The 19,250-nt window shown below is 46.8% G+C and overlaps 2 protein-coding genes and 1 non-coding gene across 5 annotated transcripts; 2 read left to right on the forward strand and 1 right to left on the reverse strand.

The window, feature by feature from the left end:
* Positions 1-219: 219 nt before the first annotated feature.
* Positions 220-292, reverse strand: TRNAR-UCG (transfer RNA arginine (anticodon UCG)). Its single transcript has one exon. It is a non-coding gene; the product is annotated as a tRNA-Arg (tRNA).
* Positions 293-2,524: 2,232 nt separating this feature from the next.
* On the forward strand, positions 2,525-4,741 carry SEPHS2 (selenophosphate synthetase 2). Of its 3 annotated transcripts, XM_068967946.1 has the most exons (3): positions 2,525-2,954; positions 3,045-3,604; positions 3,815-4,741. In XM_068967946.1, exons 1-3 carry the CDS (start codon positions 2,695-2,697, stop codon positions 4,045-4,047), a joined length of 1,053 nt encoding a protein of 350 aa, XP_068824047.1. In that variant the 5' UTR covers positions 2,525-2,694; the 3' UTR covers positions 4,048-4,741. The 3 variants fall into 3 exon arrangements, with proteins under 3 accessions (XP_068824047.1, XP_068824046.1, XP_068824045.1); XM_068967945.1 differs by having other exon boundaries at positions 3,045-4,741; XM_068967944.1 differs by having other exon boundaries at positions 2,525-4,741.
* Positions 4,742-15,619: 10,878 nt separating this feature from the next.
* Positions 15,620-18,831, forward strand: DCTPP1 (dCTP pyrophosphatase 1). Its single transcript, XM_068969450.1, has 3 exons — positions 15,620-15,737; positions 16,420-16,530; positions 18,465-18,831. Exons 1-3 carry the CDS (start codon positions 15,640-15,642, stop codon positions 18,763-18,765), a joined length of 510 nt encoding a protein of 169 aa, XP_068825551.1. The 5' UTR covers positions 15,620-15,639; the 3' UTR covers positions 18,766-18,831.
* The last annotated feature ends 419 nt before the right edge of the window (positions 18,832-19,250 follow it).

Raw genomic sequence — 19,250 nt, forward strand, 5'->3', positions numbered from 1 at the left:
CCATCATGTTTTACTTTTTGTGACCCTATGGACTGTAGCCTGCCAGGCTCCTCTGACCATGGGATTCTCCAGACAAGAATACTGGGGTGGGTTACCCTTTCTTCCTCCAAGGGGTCACCCAGGGATCGAACGTGCATTTCCTGTGGCTCCTGCATTGCAAGTGGATTCTTTACCACTTGAGGCACCCGGGAAGCTCTCAAAAAGCAATCCATCCCCTTTCGACTGTGGCAGGACTCGAACCTGCAATCTTCTGATCCGAAGTCAGACGCCTTATCCATTAGGCCACACAGCCACACATTAGACAAGTTAGCTAAGCCTTTTAGGAGAGTCATGATGACAGCTTATTCTAAATCTAACATTCTGGTTCCTTCCAGTTCACTCCAGGACTTAATACTGTAGTATGCCTGCAATGCGGGAGACCCAGTTTTGATCCCTGGGTCAGGATGATCCCCTGGAGAAGGAAATGGCAACCCACTCCAGTATTCTTGCCTGGAGAATCCCATGGATGGAGGAGCCTGGTAGGCTATAGTCCATGGGGTCGTAAAGTGTCGGACACAATTGAGCAACTTCACTTCACTTATGCAGTAATAAAAACCAAATGTAATGGTGGACTATAAAGTCTATAAGTATCTACTATATTTTTTTATATTTGTGACTGTGGAAAAACACACATAACAGGGGATTCCTTGGCGATCCAGTGGTTAGGACACTGTGCTTCCATTGTAGGGGGCACGGATCGATCCCTGGTCAGGGAACTAAGATACCACATGCCTCTCAGCTCAGCCAAAAAAAAAAAAAAAAACCCAAAAACACCACACATACACACAACATAAAATTTACCATCTTATCTACTTTTTTAAACCTTTTTTTAGTACATTCACACTGTTGTACAATCCTCTCCAGACCTCTTACAGCCATTCTTGTGTATATCATCTGGGGCACAAGGGCAGGATTTTTCTCTAGGGCATGTCCTTGGGGGGAATCACATGGGTTTGCATATGTCCGACTTTATCAGTTAAGGTCAGGCTCTTTTTCAAAATGTTTGCATCAATTTATACTCCCATAGGCATTTACTTTTGTTTTAAGTATTACATTCAAATGTTAAATTTTATTTTTAAGTTCCAACTCAAAAAGATAAAAAAAGACAATACAATGAAAAGAATCTCTGTCCCCTAATCATCTTATTGTCTCCCCACAGATAATCAAAATTACCAGTTTCTGGTGATCACCGTTCCAGAAATATGTTTTTGCATATATTTCCCCCTTTTACAACAACTTGTAGTATTCTATACATACTTTTCTGAAGCTTCTTTGTTTCTCTTAACAAACATTATAGGCAATATAATTTGGTGGTCTCTGGAGCAGATTGCATGGATTCATATCCAGCTTCAAGCTAAACTCATGGTGATTTTGATTAGGCCATTTAATCTCTCTGTGTTTTATATTACTTATCTGTAAAATGTGGAACAAATCCTAACTTATAATGTCTTTATGAGAATTAAATTAGTTAATATATGTAGAGCATTTAGAATCCTGCCTATTAGAACTGTAACTATTGTCAGCATAATCATATCAATGCTTTCTCATTCTTTTTTATGGCTGTCTTATAGTCCATTATATATATGTATCAATTTATTTTAATCATAATTGATAAACATTTAAGTTGTTCAGGTATGTTTATAGCACAGCAATAAATATCATTTCCCACTCACATAGGTGAGTATATCTAAAAGATAAAGTTCTAGAATGGAACTACTGGGTCAAAGGTATTTAGTGCAGCTATCATTTTAACAGATATTGACAAGCTTTCCTTCATGAATACACGACACACTCTCATATATATTAACTTAAAGGGATATAAAAAATTTAGACTAGAAGAACCCTAGGTAAAGCTACTTTACTGTTCAGATGAGTCATTGATCCCAAGAGAGAGGAAGTGACTGGCATAGGTTTAGTGGTGGAAATAGCACCAAAACCCTCGCAGGAGTCTGGATTTAAGAGTCCTAAAACACTTTAAAGTTGTTGTTCAGTCGGCTGTTCTTAGTCGCTCAGTCATGTCCGACCAAGTCCTCGTTAACATTTCATTATGTTGATGCTGCAGTTTGCTTACATAATGGTAGTAACTTAATATCTAATTTCTCAATATTCGTTCCGATTTTTCTCCTGGGCTATTTTTCTACCCTGGATAGATTATGTGCGCTACCAAGTGACCCTTGGACTAATCTGACCGGCTTGAGGTTGACCAAGTGACCGATCTGCCCTCGTCTTTGAAAATGCTGGACTTGGTAAACTGTCTCTAGGGAATCAGAGTTCCGCCAGCCACTCCTAAGAGATCATTTAAATTACATCAAGGGAAATGAACCAAAGCATTTGCTCAGTAATCTTGCCGAGACCAATTTCGCAAGCTGGTGGTTGATTTGTAGTATATCTTTTAGACCAAAGGCAACCCGCCCCTTAGTGGAGAAGCCGTCATTGGCTGGTACGGCTGTCAATCACCAGCAAGGTAAATACGGAGAGGCCGGCGGCCCCTTCCTCAGGACGTCCCGGAGCGCGTGGTGTGGCGGCGGTTGTGCTGCGCTAGTCGTGCCAGAGAGAGTCTGCGGTAATGTCGTTACGCCTTACTAACTGGAGTGGAAAGTAAAAGGGACCTCTCCTCCTCCATCCTGTTTTCTCCCTCCCTGCCGGGCAGGCGTAATGGCGGAAGTCGCGGCGACTGGCGCCGGCGGAGAGGCTATGGCGGCAGTGGCGGCGGGGGAAGGCTCCTCGGGCCCGGTGGGCTTGCCTCTAGGTCGGGGCTTCTCGAGCTACCGGCCCTTCGAGCCCCAGGCGTTGGGTCTCAGCCCGAGCTGGCGGCTCACCGGCTTCTCTGGCATGAAGGGCTGAGGCTGCAAGGTCCCCCAGGAGACGCTGCTCAAACTCCTGGCGGGACTGACGCGACCGGAGGTGCTGCCCGCGTCGGGCCGGGGCCTGGTCGGAGGCCTTGAAGAGACGGCCCAGGAAGCCGGTCTGCCGGTGAGGGCGGAACCCAGCCCTCCCTTCCCCAGCCTGGGCATTGGGATGGACTCCTGCGTCATACCCCTGAGACACGGGGGACTGTCCTTGGTGCAGACCACAGACTTCTTTTACCCCCTGGTGGAAGATCCCTATATGATGGGGCGCATCGCATGTGCCAACGTGCTGAGTGACCTCTACGCGATGGGCATTACTGAGTGTGATAACATGTTGATGCTACTCAGCGTCAGCCAGAGTATGCCTGAGGAGGAGCGAGAAAAGGTAACACCACTCATGATCAAAGGCTTTCGGGATGCTGCCGAGGAAGGAGGGACTGCAGTGACTGGTGGGCAAACGGTGGTAAACCCTTGGATTATCATCGGTGGAGTAGCCACTGTAGTATGTCAACCAAATGAATTCATCTTGCCTGACAGCGCCGTTGTTGGGGATGTGCTCGTGTTAACTAAACCCTTAGGAACCCAGGTTGCCGTCAATGCCCACCAATGGCTGGATAATCCTGAACGATGGAATAAGATAAAGATGGTGGTCTCCAGAGAAGAGGTAGAGCTGGGTTATCAGGAAGCCATGTTCAACATGGCTACCCTCAATAGAATTGCTGCCGGGCTGATGCACACGTTTAATGCCCACGCAGCCACAGATATCACCGGCTTTGGCATTCTGGGTCACTCTCAGAACCTTGCAAAACAACAAAGAAATGAGGTCTCCTTTGTCATTCATAATCTGCCCATCATTGCCAAGATGGCTGCCATCAGCAAGGCCAGCGGGCGCTTTGGTCTCCTGCAAGGAACCTCAGCAGAAACTTCTGGGGGGCTACTCATTTGTCTGCCAAGAGAACAAGCAGCTCGCTTTTGTTCAGAAATCAAATCTTCAAAGTATGGAGAGGGTCATCAAGCCTGGATCGTCGGTATTGTGGAAAAGGGAAACCGGACAGCCCGGATCATTGACAAGCCTCGCGTTATTGAGGTCCTACCTCGTGGGGCCACTGCTACTCTTGCTCCTGAGAACTCCAGTGCCTCCTCTGAGCCTAGCTTGTGAGATGGAATAGCAGAAGTTGTTCGAACTGTACAGCCTTTGTACACAAGCATGGAGCAATCGCCAGAGTTGATTTTAGGAAGAAATTTCCAAAGAAGGCTGCCTGCATAGTAGTTCCAGCTGCTCGTCCTAGGTAATTTGAATCAGCCCATCAAAAGCTGCACATTCCAAGGCCAGAAGTAACATTTTGGACTTCCGGGGGGTCGAGGGTATATATTTGGTCATCTCTTGAGTGGAAAAAGCAGAAAATCCCCTGTTTCCTCTTTCCAAGAGCAAGAGGAGATTACTCAGGTTTGAGATATTTTTCTTGGCACGGGGTTAATTGATTTCTGTACAGGGAGTGAGATTATTTACTAAAATTACACCAAAAATGCAAAATGAAAAAGATCAGAAACAAATAAGTTTGGACCAATACTGTTGATAAATTGAAATTGTTATGAGAGATTTAAATGCAATGTCAAATTCTTATTAGATTACTCTGAAACACTGGCTCTTTCCTACTCTGGACAAGAATTGAGCAGCTTGTCCAATGACTGGGAAAGGAGGACCTCCAACCACCTTACTTGGTCTCTGTTAATGACGTCTCTCTCTAAACCCCTTTAAGGACTGGGAGAGGCAGACCAAACCCCAGAGCCCAGGTCTTGGTGGACATTAAGATGTTAAATCTTGTGTTGAAAATTCCTGGTGATTTCATCAATAAAGCAATTTCTAGTGAAATAGTTTTGTTGAAAATTCTTCTGGCGAATGTATCTTTGGAATTATTCATCTTTTACAGTTTTATAAAATGAACCAACATAACATTTGGTGTTGACAGCAAAGGATCATAACAGTCATAAATCCCAAGGCCTAGAGGGTGGGAGAGGAAATGGCAAAGGAAAGGTGTCAGCTGTTCTTGGAAGGTGGAAGGTGGGTGTAAGATGGGTAATTGACTTAGAACAGAGGAGGCCAAAGTATAAATGCCTTCAGAAGGACTTTTCTGGTGGTCCAATAGTTAGACTCCAAACTTCCACTGCAGGGGGCATGGGTTCCATCCCTGGTTGGGGAACTTAGACCCCACATGCTGTGAGGTGTTCGGTTCAATTGCTCAGTCATGTCTGACTCTTTGCAACTCCATGGACTGCAGCCTGCCAGGCTTCCCGGTCCATCACCAACTCCCAGAGCTTGCTCAAACTCCTGTCCATCAAGTCAGTGATGCCATCTAACCATCTCATCCTCTGTCATCCCCTTCTCCCGCCTTCAGTCTTTCCCAGCATCAGGGTCTTTTCCAATGAATCAGTTCATATCAGGTGGCCAAAGTATTGGACCTTCAGTTTCAGCATCAGTCCTTCCAATGAATATTCAGCACTCATTTCCTTTAGGATTGATTGGTTTGATCTCCTTGCAGTCCAAGGGACTCAACAGTCTTCTCCAACACCACAGTTCAAAAGTTGCAAGGTGTGGCCCCCCTAAAAAAATGCCTTCAGAGTTGGGGATAGGCTCCAAATACACCAAGGAAGATGGGGTCAAAGATACTGGTTAAAAGTTTATGCATAGGGTAATTAATCTTCACAGTTTTCAAACTTCTCCCCACACCATGTCATACAGCCACATGACTGCCTCTCACCTCTGTAGGTAAAGGACAGTTTGGTCTCTGGAAAATGTGAATTTAAAAAATACTATAAAAAGGCAATCAGCAGAGCAGAGGACAGGGAGCCTCACCAAAAGCAAGAATAAAGACAAAAACGAGATTGTCCAGCCCGCTGTCTCAGCTTCAGTATTAGAAACACTGGGAAGCTTATATTGCCCCTGCCTGGCACAGGTGGAAGGTACTTCTCTGGAGAAAATAAATCTGCCCAGGGGAGAAAAACCTATAAGTACAAACATTTAGGGAGCCCCCAGTGAAAATCCCTGTACTAAGAAGCCTCCCAGTTGGAAATCTTCTCTTACAAACATTCTTTTTAATGCCTCATTGTCAAATAGGAGCAGTAAAGGATCACGAGACATTTGAGGCAAGTTCCAACTGGAAAGAAGTCAAAGCAGACAAACAAAAAGACTTTTAAAAAAGAGACTATACAGGGAGCAAAAGAAAAGAAAGGAATAAAAGAAGAAAAAGCAGCCATTGAAAGATAATAAGAGAACAAAGCACTTAGAATATAAAAATACAGCTAAAAATCTTTAAATTCAGTAGTTTTTGTTGTCATTAGCTTCCCTGGTGGCTCAGATGGTAAAGCGACCCAGGTTCGATCCCTGGGTTGGGAAGATCTCCTGGAGAAGGAAACGGCAGCCCACTCCAGTACTCTTGCCTGGAGAATCCCACGGACGGAGGAGCCTGGTAGGCTACAGTCCATGGGGTTGCAAAGAGTCGGACACAACTGAGCTACTTCACTATCACTATATAAGACATAAGGGATCTTAGTTCCCTGATCAGGGATTGGAAGCTTGTAGTCTTAACCACTGGACCACCAGGAAAGTCCTCAGTAGAAGATTTAGAAGGTAAAGCTGACATTTATCAGAAAGGAGAACAAAACAAAAAGATGCACAATGAAGGGGGAAAACAGGAAAATCAGAGATGGGCCAGGAGGTTTAACAAATAAGAATTCCAGAAAGAGGTAATAAAACATATGAAAGGAAGAAAACAAAGAATTACACAAGAAAGTTTTCTGAAATTTAAAAGTTGTGTCTGTTAACATGCCTTTTGAGTTGGAGTGGTAAAGGCCTACATTCATTTTATTATTAACTATTGTTAAAATACCACAGATTAAAAGACCATAATAAAAACAATAGCAAATGCTTATATAATACTCTTTGCCAGGCACTGTTCTAAGTGCTTTTATATGTATTAACTTCTGTAAACTTCCAACAACCCCATTTTGCAAATGAGGAAGCTGAGGTGCAAGGAGACTGAGAAATTTGGTCAAGGTTGCACTGGCAGTCTACTAACTAAACAGCCTGGTTCCAAAGTCCATGCTTCCAATCATGGTGAGCTCCTAAAGCTTCTTGGAGGAGTGGAGATCACAAAGGTTTGGTATCAGACTTCTCAGCAGTGAACTGGAAGCTAAAAGACAATGAGAAAGTGCTTCCAAAATTCTGAGGGTAAGTGATTTTCTCTGTGTAATTCTATAGCCACTATTTTTTTTCCCAAACAAATAGCCTAAGGATATTTTTAGACGTGCAAGGTATTGAAGTGTTTTCATTGCATTCACTCTTTCTTAAGAAACTGCTGGAAGATGTGCTCCAGCAAAACAAGGGAGCAAATGGAGAAAGAGGAAAAACAGGGGGTCCAGGAAATGCAACCCAGCACAGGTGAAAGGTGAAGGGAACTCTCAAGGTAAGAGCTGTCCACCAGGCACAGAGAAGAACCAGCTCATGCTGGAACAGAAGCTTGGAAGGCTTCTAGGAAAAGGAAAATGGAACTGATAGAGTATTGATATGTTTAATTGTGTGAAAAATTGTATTGGAAGGTAATCAGAAGATGTAAAAAGAATTAGTGATAATTACATAGGAAATTGGGGCTTCTCCAGTGGCTCAGCAGTAAAGAATCCATCCATCTGCACTGCAGACAACTCAGGTTCAATCCCTGGCTTGGGAAGATTGCCTGGAGAAGGATATGGCAACTCACTCCAGTACTGTTGCCTAGAGAGTCCCATGGACAGAGGTGCCCATCAGGCTGCAGTCCATGGAGTCGCAAAAGAGTCAGGCTCAACTGAGCAACTAAACGACAGCAACAACATAGAAAATTAGCAAATTAAAAAAAACTGAGGCAGTTCTCTAGCCAAAAATAAACAAAATGTAATCTAACAACAATAAATAGATAAATTCAATCAGGTTTCCTCAGAGCTCAAAGCTCTCAAATTACTTTCCACAAAACCCCTGCTTCATCTTAAGGGACTTCATCTCACTGCACACTCACTGCCTTTCTCACTGAACTCTATCTAGCCCATTAGCCTTTCTATGACTTCCCTGGTGGCTCAGACAGTGAAGCGTCTGCCTACAATGCGGGAAACCCGGGTTCAATCCCTGGGTCGGGAAGATCTCCTGGAGAAGGGAATGGCAACCCACTCCAGTATTCTTGCCTCCCCCCCCAAAAAAAGGGGGCTCAAAGAAGTATTTGGGCTTCCCTGGTGGCTCAGATGGTAAAGCGCCTGCCTTCAATGTGGGAGACCTGGATTCCATCCCTGGGCCAGGAAAATCCCCTGGAGAAGGAAATGGCAACCCACTTCAGTACTCGTGCCTGGAAAATCCCATGGACGGATGAGCCTGGTAGGCTATAGTCCATGCGATTGCAAAGAGTCGGACACGACTGAGTTACTTCTCTCAAACAAATCGAGATCCTTTGTTCTCCATCTCTCTATACAACTGGCTAACTTTCAGTCCTAGCTCAGTTAGAATAAAACCTCTTCATAAAAGCCCTCTCTGACCTCAGCCAATACCAAGCAACTCTCCAACTCATCATCCTATTTATTACCTTTGGCGTGTCTGCGTGGTCAGTTGCTTCAGTCATGTCCAACTCTTTGCGACCCAATGGACTGTAGTCCACCAGACTCCTTAGTCCATGGGATTCTCCCAGGAAGAATACTGGGGTGGGTTGCCATACCTTCTTTCAGGGGATCTTCCTGACCCAGGGATCAAAATCATGTCTTCTGCATTGCAGGCAGGTTCTTTACTGCTGAGTCACCAGGGAAGCCCTTTCTTGGCTTCTTAGATATTTTGTTTTTTTTTTAATTTGGCCATGCCGGGTCTTAGTTTGAGGTATGTGAGATCTAGTTAACCAACCAGGGATCAAACTCAGGGCCCCTGCATTTGGAGTTCGGAGTCTCATCCACTGGATTATCACGAAAGTTCCTTCTTAGTTTACTTTTTAATTGTCCCTTTCTGCAAGTGTGTAAGCTCCAAGATGGCAGAGGACGTTCTATATCCCCACCGCCTGTAACAGTGTCTGGCCCACAGTTAATGCTCAGGATATACTGAATCAATGAGTGAGTGAGTGAGACACACTGGGACTCCGGCACCCACTGTTTTCACACTTTCCTTGCTCTTAGTGTCTCCTAGTGGTGGAAGTCGGTACCACCAATCTCTCAAGACAAGGCTTTGGATAAGAAATTTGGGCCTTGGTTCTGCTTACCAATGAACACAACTCTCTAACTGGTTTATTTTCTTGCTTGGGCTGGACAGTAGAAAAGGGCAGGAAAACGATCGGATGCTTCCCTGGCCTGGGTCCTCTTAGTTAACCTAGGAAGGGTTAGGGGGTTGGAAGCAAGGTAGGCATCCAACTATTCCTTGAAGAGGGCCTGGGCAGCAAAGTGGAAGTAGCAGGTAATGGGAGGTGACAGGCCTGAGGTGGAAATCAGAACAGAATCACAGGTATAAACAAAGGTGTAACAAAGGTGAAGGAGGATGTCCCTGGTGGTCCAGTGGTTAAGAATCCTCCTGCCAATGCAGGGGACACGGGTTCGATCCCTGGTCTGGGAAGATTTCACATGCCACAGCGCAACTAAGCCCATGGGACACAACTACTGAGCCTGCATACCCTAGAGCCTGTGCTCCACAACTAGAGAAACCACAGCAATGAGAAGCCTGCACTCTGCAACTGGAGAATAGCCCCTGATCACTGCAACTGGAGAAAGCCTGAGGGTAGCAATGAAGACCCAGCTCAGCCAAAAATAAATAATAATAAAGAAAAAGCAAAAAAAGTTTTTCTTAAAAGGTGATGGAGAAAAAGAAAGAGAAAGAAAAAGGGAGCCAAAGAAAGAAAAGAAAAAGGAGAGGACATTGAAAGTAGAGAGAGAGGAAGAGGAGGGACAGAAAGGACAGAAGGAAAGGCAGCGCCAGGCGACCTCAGCAGATACTCAGGCACGTGTGAGCTGCCTCCTCTACTCCGTGCTGAAGAGCACTGGGGACTCTGGGGAGCTTCAGCCTTCGCCCTTCCGGATGATCTCAGATGAGTCTCCAGACCTCTCTGGGTCTCAGTTTCCTCATTTGTAAAGTAGACACAGCTATACTCACCTATGGCAGGCAAGTCATGGAGAGGATCCCGTGAGATACCCTCCTCTAAATGTATGTATAGATCAACTCAAGTACCAGGTCCTGGGAAACAAAAGCCTGACACTGCTTTTGTTCTCCAGGAGACTGGACTGAGGGTGGATCTAGAACAGGGTCACCAGTCTCCCCCAAATTAAAGTAAGAAGTGGTAAGTGCCATGGCAATAAGAGTGAAGGAAGTACTATATAAAACCAAATTCTGTCCTTTTGGAGGAAGTTTCGGAAGGCTAGTTCCTAGAGGAGGCTTTGAAGCAGGGCTCTACAGGATGGGTGGAATTTGGATTTGGATATGCAGAGAATGGGGATGGGCATTCCAGAATTAGGGGAGTGGGTGAGCAAAGGCAGGGAGAGTGGGTTTCAGCCTGTGTGTAGGGGGATATGGCCAGACAAATAGGTTGGCGAAGGACTTCCAAGGGTGTTGGGGACTCTCTGGCCTGACAGGGCTAGGCTAGAGTTTCTGAAAAAAGCTCTGTTATGACTGGCCCTGAAAAATTTATATGCGTGCATGCTCAATCACTCAGTTGTGTCTGACTCTTTGCTACCCCATGGACTATAGCCTGCCAGAATCCTCTGTCCATGAGATCCTCCAGGCAAGAATACTGGAGCAGGTTGCCATTTCCTCCTTCATGGGATCTTCTTGACCCAGGGATCAAACCCACGTCTCTTGCACTGGCAGGCAGATTCTTTACCACTGCACCAACCGGGAAGCCCATTTTAATTATAGCAGCACCCGTTCTCCCATTCCCAAGTTCAAAACCAGTAAGGCCTATAGATCTACCTCCAATAAGAACAGCACTGGGAATTCCCTGGCAATCCAGTGGTTAGGACTTTCCGAGTTTTCATTGCCAAGGGCCCAGGTTCAAACCCTGGTCAGGGAACTAAGATACCACAAACTGTTTGGCGAGGCAAAAAAGAAAACAAAACTGAAGTAGATTATTGGGACCCACCCATGGACAAAATACATATTGTCCTGGTCCTCCTAGCACACTACGAAGTGTCCTTGGAGGCCACCTAGGCCAGATCCCCATTATATAGATAGGGAAATCAAGGCTCAGAGAAGAGAAACAGTCTTCCCAAGGGCATTGGCAGGTAGGTTCCCAATCAATCACCTGAGTCCTAGTTTCCCATCACTCTCTGTTGTCTCTGGGACCTCTGACTGGCCCAGGTTCCCCTACCCTGACACCACCTTCGCAGTTTACAGGCCTTTGCTGCTTTGTTCTCCGGATGCTATGGCCACTTCCACTCCAGGCTCCCAAAGAGCCTTTCTGAGACCAGTTGCACCTGTTTGGCTCTAGTGGGGAAGGTGGCCAAACTCTTGAGTGGTACAAGGGTGTATGTGTGCCTGTTTCAGCAAAAACAAAGTTCCGTCCACTCTGTCATTAAACATTTATTAGCCGGCAATGGAGAAACACCTTTGTATGTTTGTTTTAGCTGCGCTGCCCAGCATGCAGTATCTTAATTTCCTGACCAGGGGTGAACCCAGGCCCCCTGCAGTGGAAGCAGAGTCTTAACCGCTGGACTGCTAGAGAAGTCCCGGTTGGTCTCTAGAGGATGATGTCGTGGGAGCAAAGAACTTGGATGTCCCTGCAGGATGCTTTGGAAGAGCTTTACATCTCTGCCAGGGAACCTCCTGGGGGGTGGAGGGGGGTTGGGCAGAGGCAGTCTCAGTGAGAGTGCCTCCTCCTTCAGATCAGTCTCCAAGGACCATTTGACCTGTGAACTCTAGAAGTCCTGAAAACCTGACTCAAAAAATCTGCAATGATGCAGAGGACTCCCGAGAAAGTTGCTCTCCAAGTGGTATTTTATATTCCAGTAAGAGTTTGTCTTCAGGCTAAAGATGCTGGGCTTCCCAGGTGGCACTAGTGGTAAAGAATCCGCCTGCTAGCGGAGGAGACACAAGAGATGAGCGTTCGACCTTTGCCATCAGGGAAGATCCCCTGCTGTAGGAAATTGTAGTCCACTCCAGTATTCTTGCCTGGAGAATTCCATGGGCAGAGGAGCCTGGCAGGCTACAGTCCCTGGGGCAGCAAAGTCAGATGTGGCACACACACAACTGGAGAAGCTTAGTAAACACCAAGGAAGGTGCTAGGGGTGGTACTTGGCTCCAGAAACTTTTAGTACCCAGATCCATAAGGCAGCTCAGTGCTCCAAACTTCAGACCTGTATATCCACCTACCTGCTGGACATCGCCTGGATGTTTTGCCTAGATCTCAGACTCAACCTGTCCCAAACTGAATTCAGTATCTTCCCTCCTACCACCACTTCCAGATCTTCTATGTCCTCATTTCAGCAAATGACAAAACTATTCATCTATTTACTCAAGCCAGAAACCTAGGAGTTACCCAGGACACCCTCATATCTCCGACCTCCCATATCTAAATTCCACGTTGCCTAATCCAGTAGCAAATTCTGTGCTCTCACTTTACCCAGCTGCTCCGCTGCATCAGATGTCCACTCATTCTGGAATACTTTCCTCTCTTGGTGTCCATAACTTCACACTCTGTCAATTTTCCTCCTACCTCACCTTCTCTTCTCTTGTTATTGAGTTGCTCAGTCATGTCTGACTCTGCAACCCCACGGACTGTAGCCTGCCAGGCTCCTCTGTCCCTGGGATTTCCCAGGCAAGAATACTGGAGTGGGTTGCCATTTTCTCTTCCAGGAGATCTTCCCGACCCAGGGATCGATCCTCCTCTCTCTCACGTTGGCAAGCAGATTCTTTACCAATGAGCCACCAGGGAAGCCTCTTCCTCTCTTCTGCTCAACTGCTAAATGTCAGAGTACCCCAAATCTTAGTCTTGGCTACCTAGATTCTAGTTATTCTCGAATTCCCAAACTTTAGTGTTTAAAAGACAGAGACTACCAAATCTGAATTTTCAGCCCTCATCTTGCCTCTAACCCTTAGGCTCATAAATCCACCTGCCAACTTGATGTGGGTCTTCACTTGCTTTGTCCTAAACCTCACTTCTGATGCCTCTTGTGTTCAATCCCGCATCTCATCTTCCTTATCCCAGTATTAGTCACCATGCATCCACCAAGCTGCTCAACACTCAAAACCTGCAAGCCATGCTTGATTCTACCCTTTCTCCCATCTCACTAGTTCAAAACCAAGAAAACCTACAGGTCTATCTCCAAGATATGCATCTATTTTTTTTTCATCTTCACCTGCCATCAGCCCAGGCCAATTCATCAACATCTCTTGCTAGAAAACTGCAGTAATGCATCTTCCTGCTTCTTACTCTTGCCCTCCTCTGGTTCATTCTCTTTGAAACTATTTGTTTATTTATTTTTGGCCGCACTGAATCTTTGTGAGGGCTTTCTCTAGTTGTGGTGAGTGGGGGCTACTCCCTAGTTGCCATATGAGAGCTTCTCACTGCAGTGGCTTCTCTTGTTGTGGGGCATGGGGTCTAGGCCATGTGGGCTTCAACAGTTGCAGCACAGGCTCAGCAGTCATAGCACTGGCTTAGCTGTTACCTGACATGTGGAATCTTCCTGGATCAGGGATCGACCTCATGTCTCCTGCATTGGCAGATGAATGCCACCTTATCTTCTTATCCAAGGCACCACCAGGCAAGTCCCTCCTCCAGTTCATTCTTAACATAGTAGTAAGAGGGTTCAGAAATACAAAATATGATCATATGGCTCCCCTGCCTAAAATCCTTCAAAAGGTTCCCACATACTTAAAATCTAAAATAAAATAAAATATGAAATAAAATCAATGGTTGATTGATCTGATCTCATCTCTTTTTACTTCTCCAACACCACATCCCGCCATTCTCCCCCTTGTTTGTTCACTGCATTACTGCCACACTGGAACTCTTTTTGCATTTAGAACATGCCAAGCCTTCCCTACTTTAACCACTGGTGTCCTCTCTACCTGGTACTCTATTCCCCTTGATTTTTCTTTAATTTTTTTTTTTAATATGTATTTAGCTATGCCAGGTCTTAGTTGCAACATGCAGGATCTTTGATCGTCATTGCAGCATTTGGGAGATTTAATTGAGGCATTTGGGATATTTAATTGCAGCATGTGGGATCTAGTTTCCTGACCAGGGACTGAACCTGGCCCCCTGCATTGGGTGTGCATATTCTTAGCCACTGGACCACCAGGGAAGTCCCCTATTTCCCTTGATTTATTAATAATTACTCAGGTTAAATGTCAGTTTCTCAAAGACAAGTAGCAAAAACAAAACCCTAAAAGTGGTTTGACCAATAAAGGGGTTTATTATCTTATATAACCAGAGTCTTAAATCAGGGCATCTCTGTAACCTGTTTTAAAATAAGCGGCTCAGCAATGTTATCAAGGATTCAGGTCCTTTCTATCTTACTATCTACCATAGTACTTATCACCATTTGAGACAATATACCCACTCCGGTGTTCTTGCCTGGAGAATCCCAGGGACGGGGGAGCCTGGTGGGCTGCCGTCTATGGAGTCGCACAGAGTCGGACACGACTGAAGCGACTTAGCAGCAGCAGCAGTAGCAGCAGTGTAGGAGTTAACCCAGATTCTGAAGCCAAACTGCTTAAATTTGTAACCTGGCTACCACTTAACTAGCTGTAGAGTTAAATTACTCAGTCCCTCAGTTTCTGTGTCTGTAAAATGGAGATGATGACTATAATATTAACTACCTCAGAGGGCTGATTTGAGGACTGAATGAATAGCTGTGAGGATTAAATATGTAAAATTGAAACAGCTTCCCTAGTTCCCCTAGAGGATGAGATGGTTGCATGGCATCATCGACTCAATGGACATGTGTGTGTGTGTGTGTGTGTGTGTGTTTTAGTGGCTCAGCCGTGTCCGACTCTTTGCGACCCCACAGACTGCAGCCAACCAGGCTTCTCTGTCCATGGGATTCTCCAGGCAAGAATACTGGAGTGGATTGCCATTCCTTTCTCCAGAGGATCTTCCAGATCCAAGGATCGAACCCTGGTCTCTGGCATTACAGGCAGATTGTTTACCTTTTAGGTTACAGAGAATTCCTCAAAAGACACGAGTTTGAGCAAACTCCGAGAGGCAGTGAAGGACAGGGAAGCCTGGCATGCTGCAGTCTACGGGGTCGCAGAGTCGGTCACGACTGAGCGACTGAACAACCCTAGTTCCAGTTCATTCCTCAGGCTCAGTTTTATCCTGGAGACATTCCTGTATCGTTTTAATAAACTCTCTTCTCTCCTTTAAACCATTCGTTTCTGGGGTTCGCCACGAGGCTCCCCGCTCTGTCATTTCGCTTTGGGGCCATCTGGCGCCCCAAAGGGAAATGACGCGCCTGCGCTCTCCGCTCTCTGCCCTTTGTCTCTTCCCCTGGTCGAATCTGGTACCTATATCTTTAAGGTTTTCGGTCAAGACTCAAGAATTCAGGGGCGAGAGCCAAAGAACACCCGCTTGAAGTCCTCTCAGGTTGGTCCAGTCCGGGTAAGGGGAGGGATTTAGCTAACTCCACAAGAGTAACTGGTCTTTCCTTTGGCTCCGCCCCTGTGAAGCAATCACAAACACCTGTGATTGGTCAGGGGCTCTGGAGGCGGGGGCTCCGAGCTTGGCTGCTGGTTCTCCCTGACGGTCCCCGCAGCAGCTCGGTGGGCGGCATGTCCGCGAATGAAGAGATTCGTGGAGGTGCCAGAGGAGAGAGCACTACCGCTACCGGCCCCTTCAGCTTCAGCTCGGAACCAACGCTGGAGGACATGTAAGCCGTCCTTTCCCAGCCTGAGCTGGGTAGATCGCCCCTACTCCCTCCTTTCGGGTAGGGTCCCTCCACGTGTTCGGAAAGAAAGGCTAGCAGCTGTGCTCAGGTTCTAGTTCTGGGGGCTGACCCCAGGGGAACTTCTAACCTTCTCCTCTGCAAAATGGGCTTAACTATACACATCTGAGGCAGGGGACATGCCGGAGTACGGTGATGCTTCTGCCCTGCCTCTGTCCTCCAGGAGCGGGAGGTAGGATGGGAGCAAATGCAGTGTTGAGACGTCGAAGACATTTCTTTCTGGAGGAAATCCAAGAGGGCTTCTTGGGGGAAGTGTCCTGGGGCTGCATTCCGTAAAATCAATAGGATTTAGATATGCAGAGACAGGGTTATTCCAGGTGGAGGAAAACTGTAGAAGCAGCAACAGGAAGTGGAATAATGAAAATGAGGGTATTATTAGATTTCGATAGTTTAGGGTCTGTGTAAGGATGCACCCATTTTACAGATGAGAAAACCACATCCTTTAAAAAAGAGATGACCTGTTTAGGCCATCTAAAGAATTAGTTGCAGAATCCCCTCTGACTCGCATGCCCCCATTGCATCTCACTGAGTACCTGCCAGGGCCCTGCATCTCCTCCCCCATCCTCTAACCTTGGACCTGGACTTCCACCTCTTTTTCCCATTCCAGCCGCCGCCTCCATGCTGAGTTCGCTGCTGAACGAGACTGGGAGCAGTTCCATCAGCCTCGAAACCTCCTCCTGGCCTTGGTGGGGGAAGTGGGGGAGCTGGCAGAGCTCTTGTGAGTAGATGACAGGCTCTTTGGAAGAGTCTGTGTTGAGGAGGGGAGGGGAGGATTCATTTGACCATCAAATATCCATGGATCCAGTTTCCGCTCCTCACTGCTAAGCTCTTCTGTACCTGGTTGCTGGGCATTCAGAGAGATGACTTATGGGTCTGCTGCCCTGTAGGGGCTCCCAGTCTCCTGGGAGAGAAAGGTGTAAAAACAGCAAGGTAGATCCAGGTCTGAGAAGGGGTGGTGGCAACCTTCCTTTACCTCTGCCTCTGGGGTAGAAAGGCTGATCTTCTATAGAAGGCATTCCAGAGAGGGGGAACCACATTTGCAAAGGTAGTGAGATGGAAAAGGGCGAGTTAAATTCAGTGAGAATGTAGGAATTCAGCGACAAGGTAGGATTCCTTTAGTGTAAGCTTCTTGACAAAGGGCAAGGGTTTTGTATCTGTCTTGTTCTCTGGTGTGTCTCAAGTACCCAACACACAATAAGTACTTGATACATGTATCTCTTGTGGCTGCAGAGGAGAGGGGTAGGATAGGAACACAGAATGGTAAGATTCGGCTGGGAAGTAATGGAGTTCTGGACAGAACACCTGACCCGATTTGAGTGGTAGAAAGATCACTATACCTGCAGAGTGGATTTGATCCCCTAGGAGAATTGTGTCAGGGGAAATCAGTGAGGAGACTGGTGTAGATGAGGCAAAATGTGGTGAGGACTAAACCAGGGTAGTCTCAGGGGCATGGAGAAATGACAGCACAGATGTGTGGGAGGGCAATCCATTCATTCATTCATTACAGGTGCATGAGCACTGTCTGGGTGCTAGGTCATCTAGAATCAAGATATGGTCTTGAACAAGATGGATACACTCACAGTGCAAAGAGACTGACAATAAATAAGTGAACTAACTTTAAAAGATATGGAATTGTGACAAGTTCTAGGAAGCAAATAACACGAGGTGTTGAGAAAGAAGGTAACAGAGGGAGAAGGCTGTTCTAAGGAGGTAACATTTGAGCTGAGACCTGATGGGAAGCATGGGTGGGGTAGAGCATTCAAGGTTGAGGGAGCAGTAAGTGCAAAGGCCCTGTGACAGTTTGGCCTGTTTGCAAGACAGAAGAGGCCAGAATGAATGGCTTTAAGGGTGTGGGGGGGCAGGTCAGAGGGAGTGTGGTGGACAATGACATTGGCAAAGACAGGAGTCATTTCATGCAGAACCTGGAGGGTGAGGTAGGAGGTTGGATTTTATTCCAAGAACAGTTGGAGGAGTTGTCATTTTTACTTTTGGCTATGCTGGGTCTTTGTTGCTGCATGTGAGTTTTCTCTAGTTGCAGTGAGTAGGGTCTACTCTCTAGGTGTAGTGGTTTCTCTTGTTGCAGAGCATGGACTCTAGGGCGCTCGAGCAGTGCATGGGCTCACAGTTGTGGCACATGGGCTTAGCTGCCCCTATGGCATGTGGAATCTTCCCGGACCAGGGATCGAACCCGTGTCCCCTGCATTGGCAGGCAGATTCTTAACCACTGGACCACCAGAGAAGTCCAGTTGGGGGAGTTTTAAGCAGGGGAGGGATGAAATGTGATTTATTCTTTTAAAAGATGGTAGGGTAAGAAGAAAAGATGAGTTAGCAGACTTTTGCAGTGGTCCAGGTCTAAGGTTTAGTCTGGGGTAGAAGTGACTGGGGGTTGGCAAGTAGGACTGGGTCCCAATAAGTGAATTGTCCTCTCCTTGGCTTAGGTAGGGACACAAAGGTCTGGGTGAATCATCTGATGAGGTCTCTTCCCCACCATAAGGAGTCCAGGGCCCAGATGGGTTGACTTGTCCTGGAAGAAACTTACCAGGAGGTGGGAGTTCACTGCTTCAAGGTCTGGGCTGCTCCTGAGAGAGGTGGATCCCACTGTCCTAGCTAGCATCTATGTGTGTGTGCCTGTCTTGTGTGTTCTGTCCCCAGTCAGTGGAAGCCTGATGAGGAGCCTGGGCCCCAAGCCTGGTCCCCCAGGGAACGAGCAGCCCTTCAAGAGGAGCTCAGTGATGTCCTCATCTACCTGGTAGCATTGGCAGCCCGCTGCCGTGTAGACCTGCCCCAAGCAGTGCTCTCCAAGATGGACACCAACCGGCGACGCTACCCAGCGCATCTATCCCGTGGCTCTGCCTGCAAGTATACAGACTTGCCCCATGGGGCCACCTCTGAAAACCAGGCCATGGGGCCTACAGACCCTGCCTCTGAGTCCACAGGTCAGGTCTCAACCTAGAAACATGGGCACAGAACCTGCAGCTCAGCATGGCCTCTGAGGAGCAGAGGGTGCCTGGCCAAGGTATCTCATTCTAGTTCTTTCCTAAGAGATCACGGACTTGGGGGCTACACTTCTTGAGGTCTAAGGGCCCAGAACCTCCAGAAGATAGCCTCCTGTTTTTTTCTCCCTCAATAAAACTTTCGGTTATCAGCTTCTAGACTCTTCCTGGGGCAGCCGGGGAGGCTCTGTCTCAGTCCACACTGGAGAGGGGCACCCGCAATGCCTGCGAGCCCAACTCCCATGTTTTTCTATTGTACCTCCCACCTGCAGAGCAGAGAGATCTGATTTCTAGAAAGTTCCCTGTCTGATCTCATGTAAGTCCCTTCCCCTTCTCTAAATAAGATCAGAGGCTTTATGTAGTGTTGGATAGGAGCCCAGATTCTGGAGCCAGGCTATCTGAGCTCAGATGCCATCTTTGGTACTAGATGATGTTCATTATGGAG

The sequence above is a fragment of the Capricornis sumatraensis genome, chromosome 3 (assembly GCF_032405125.1).
Source record: "Capricornis sumatraensis isolate serow.1 chromosome 3, serow.2, whole genome shotgun sequence".
In the NCBI taxonomy this organism is placed as follows: Eukaryota; Metazoa; Chordata; class Mammalia; order Artiodactyla; family Bovidae; genus Capricornis; species Capricornis sumatraensis.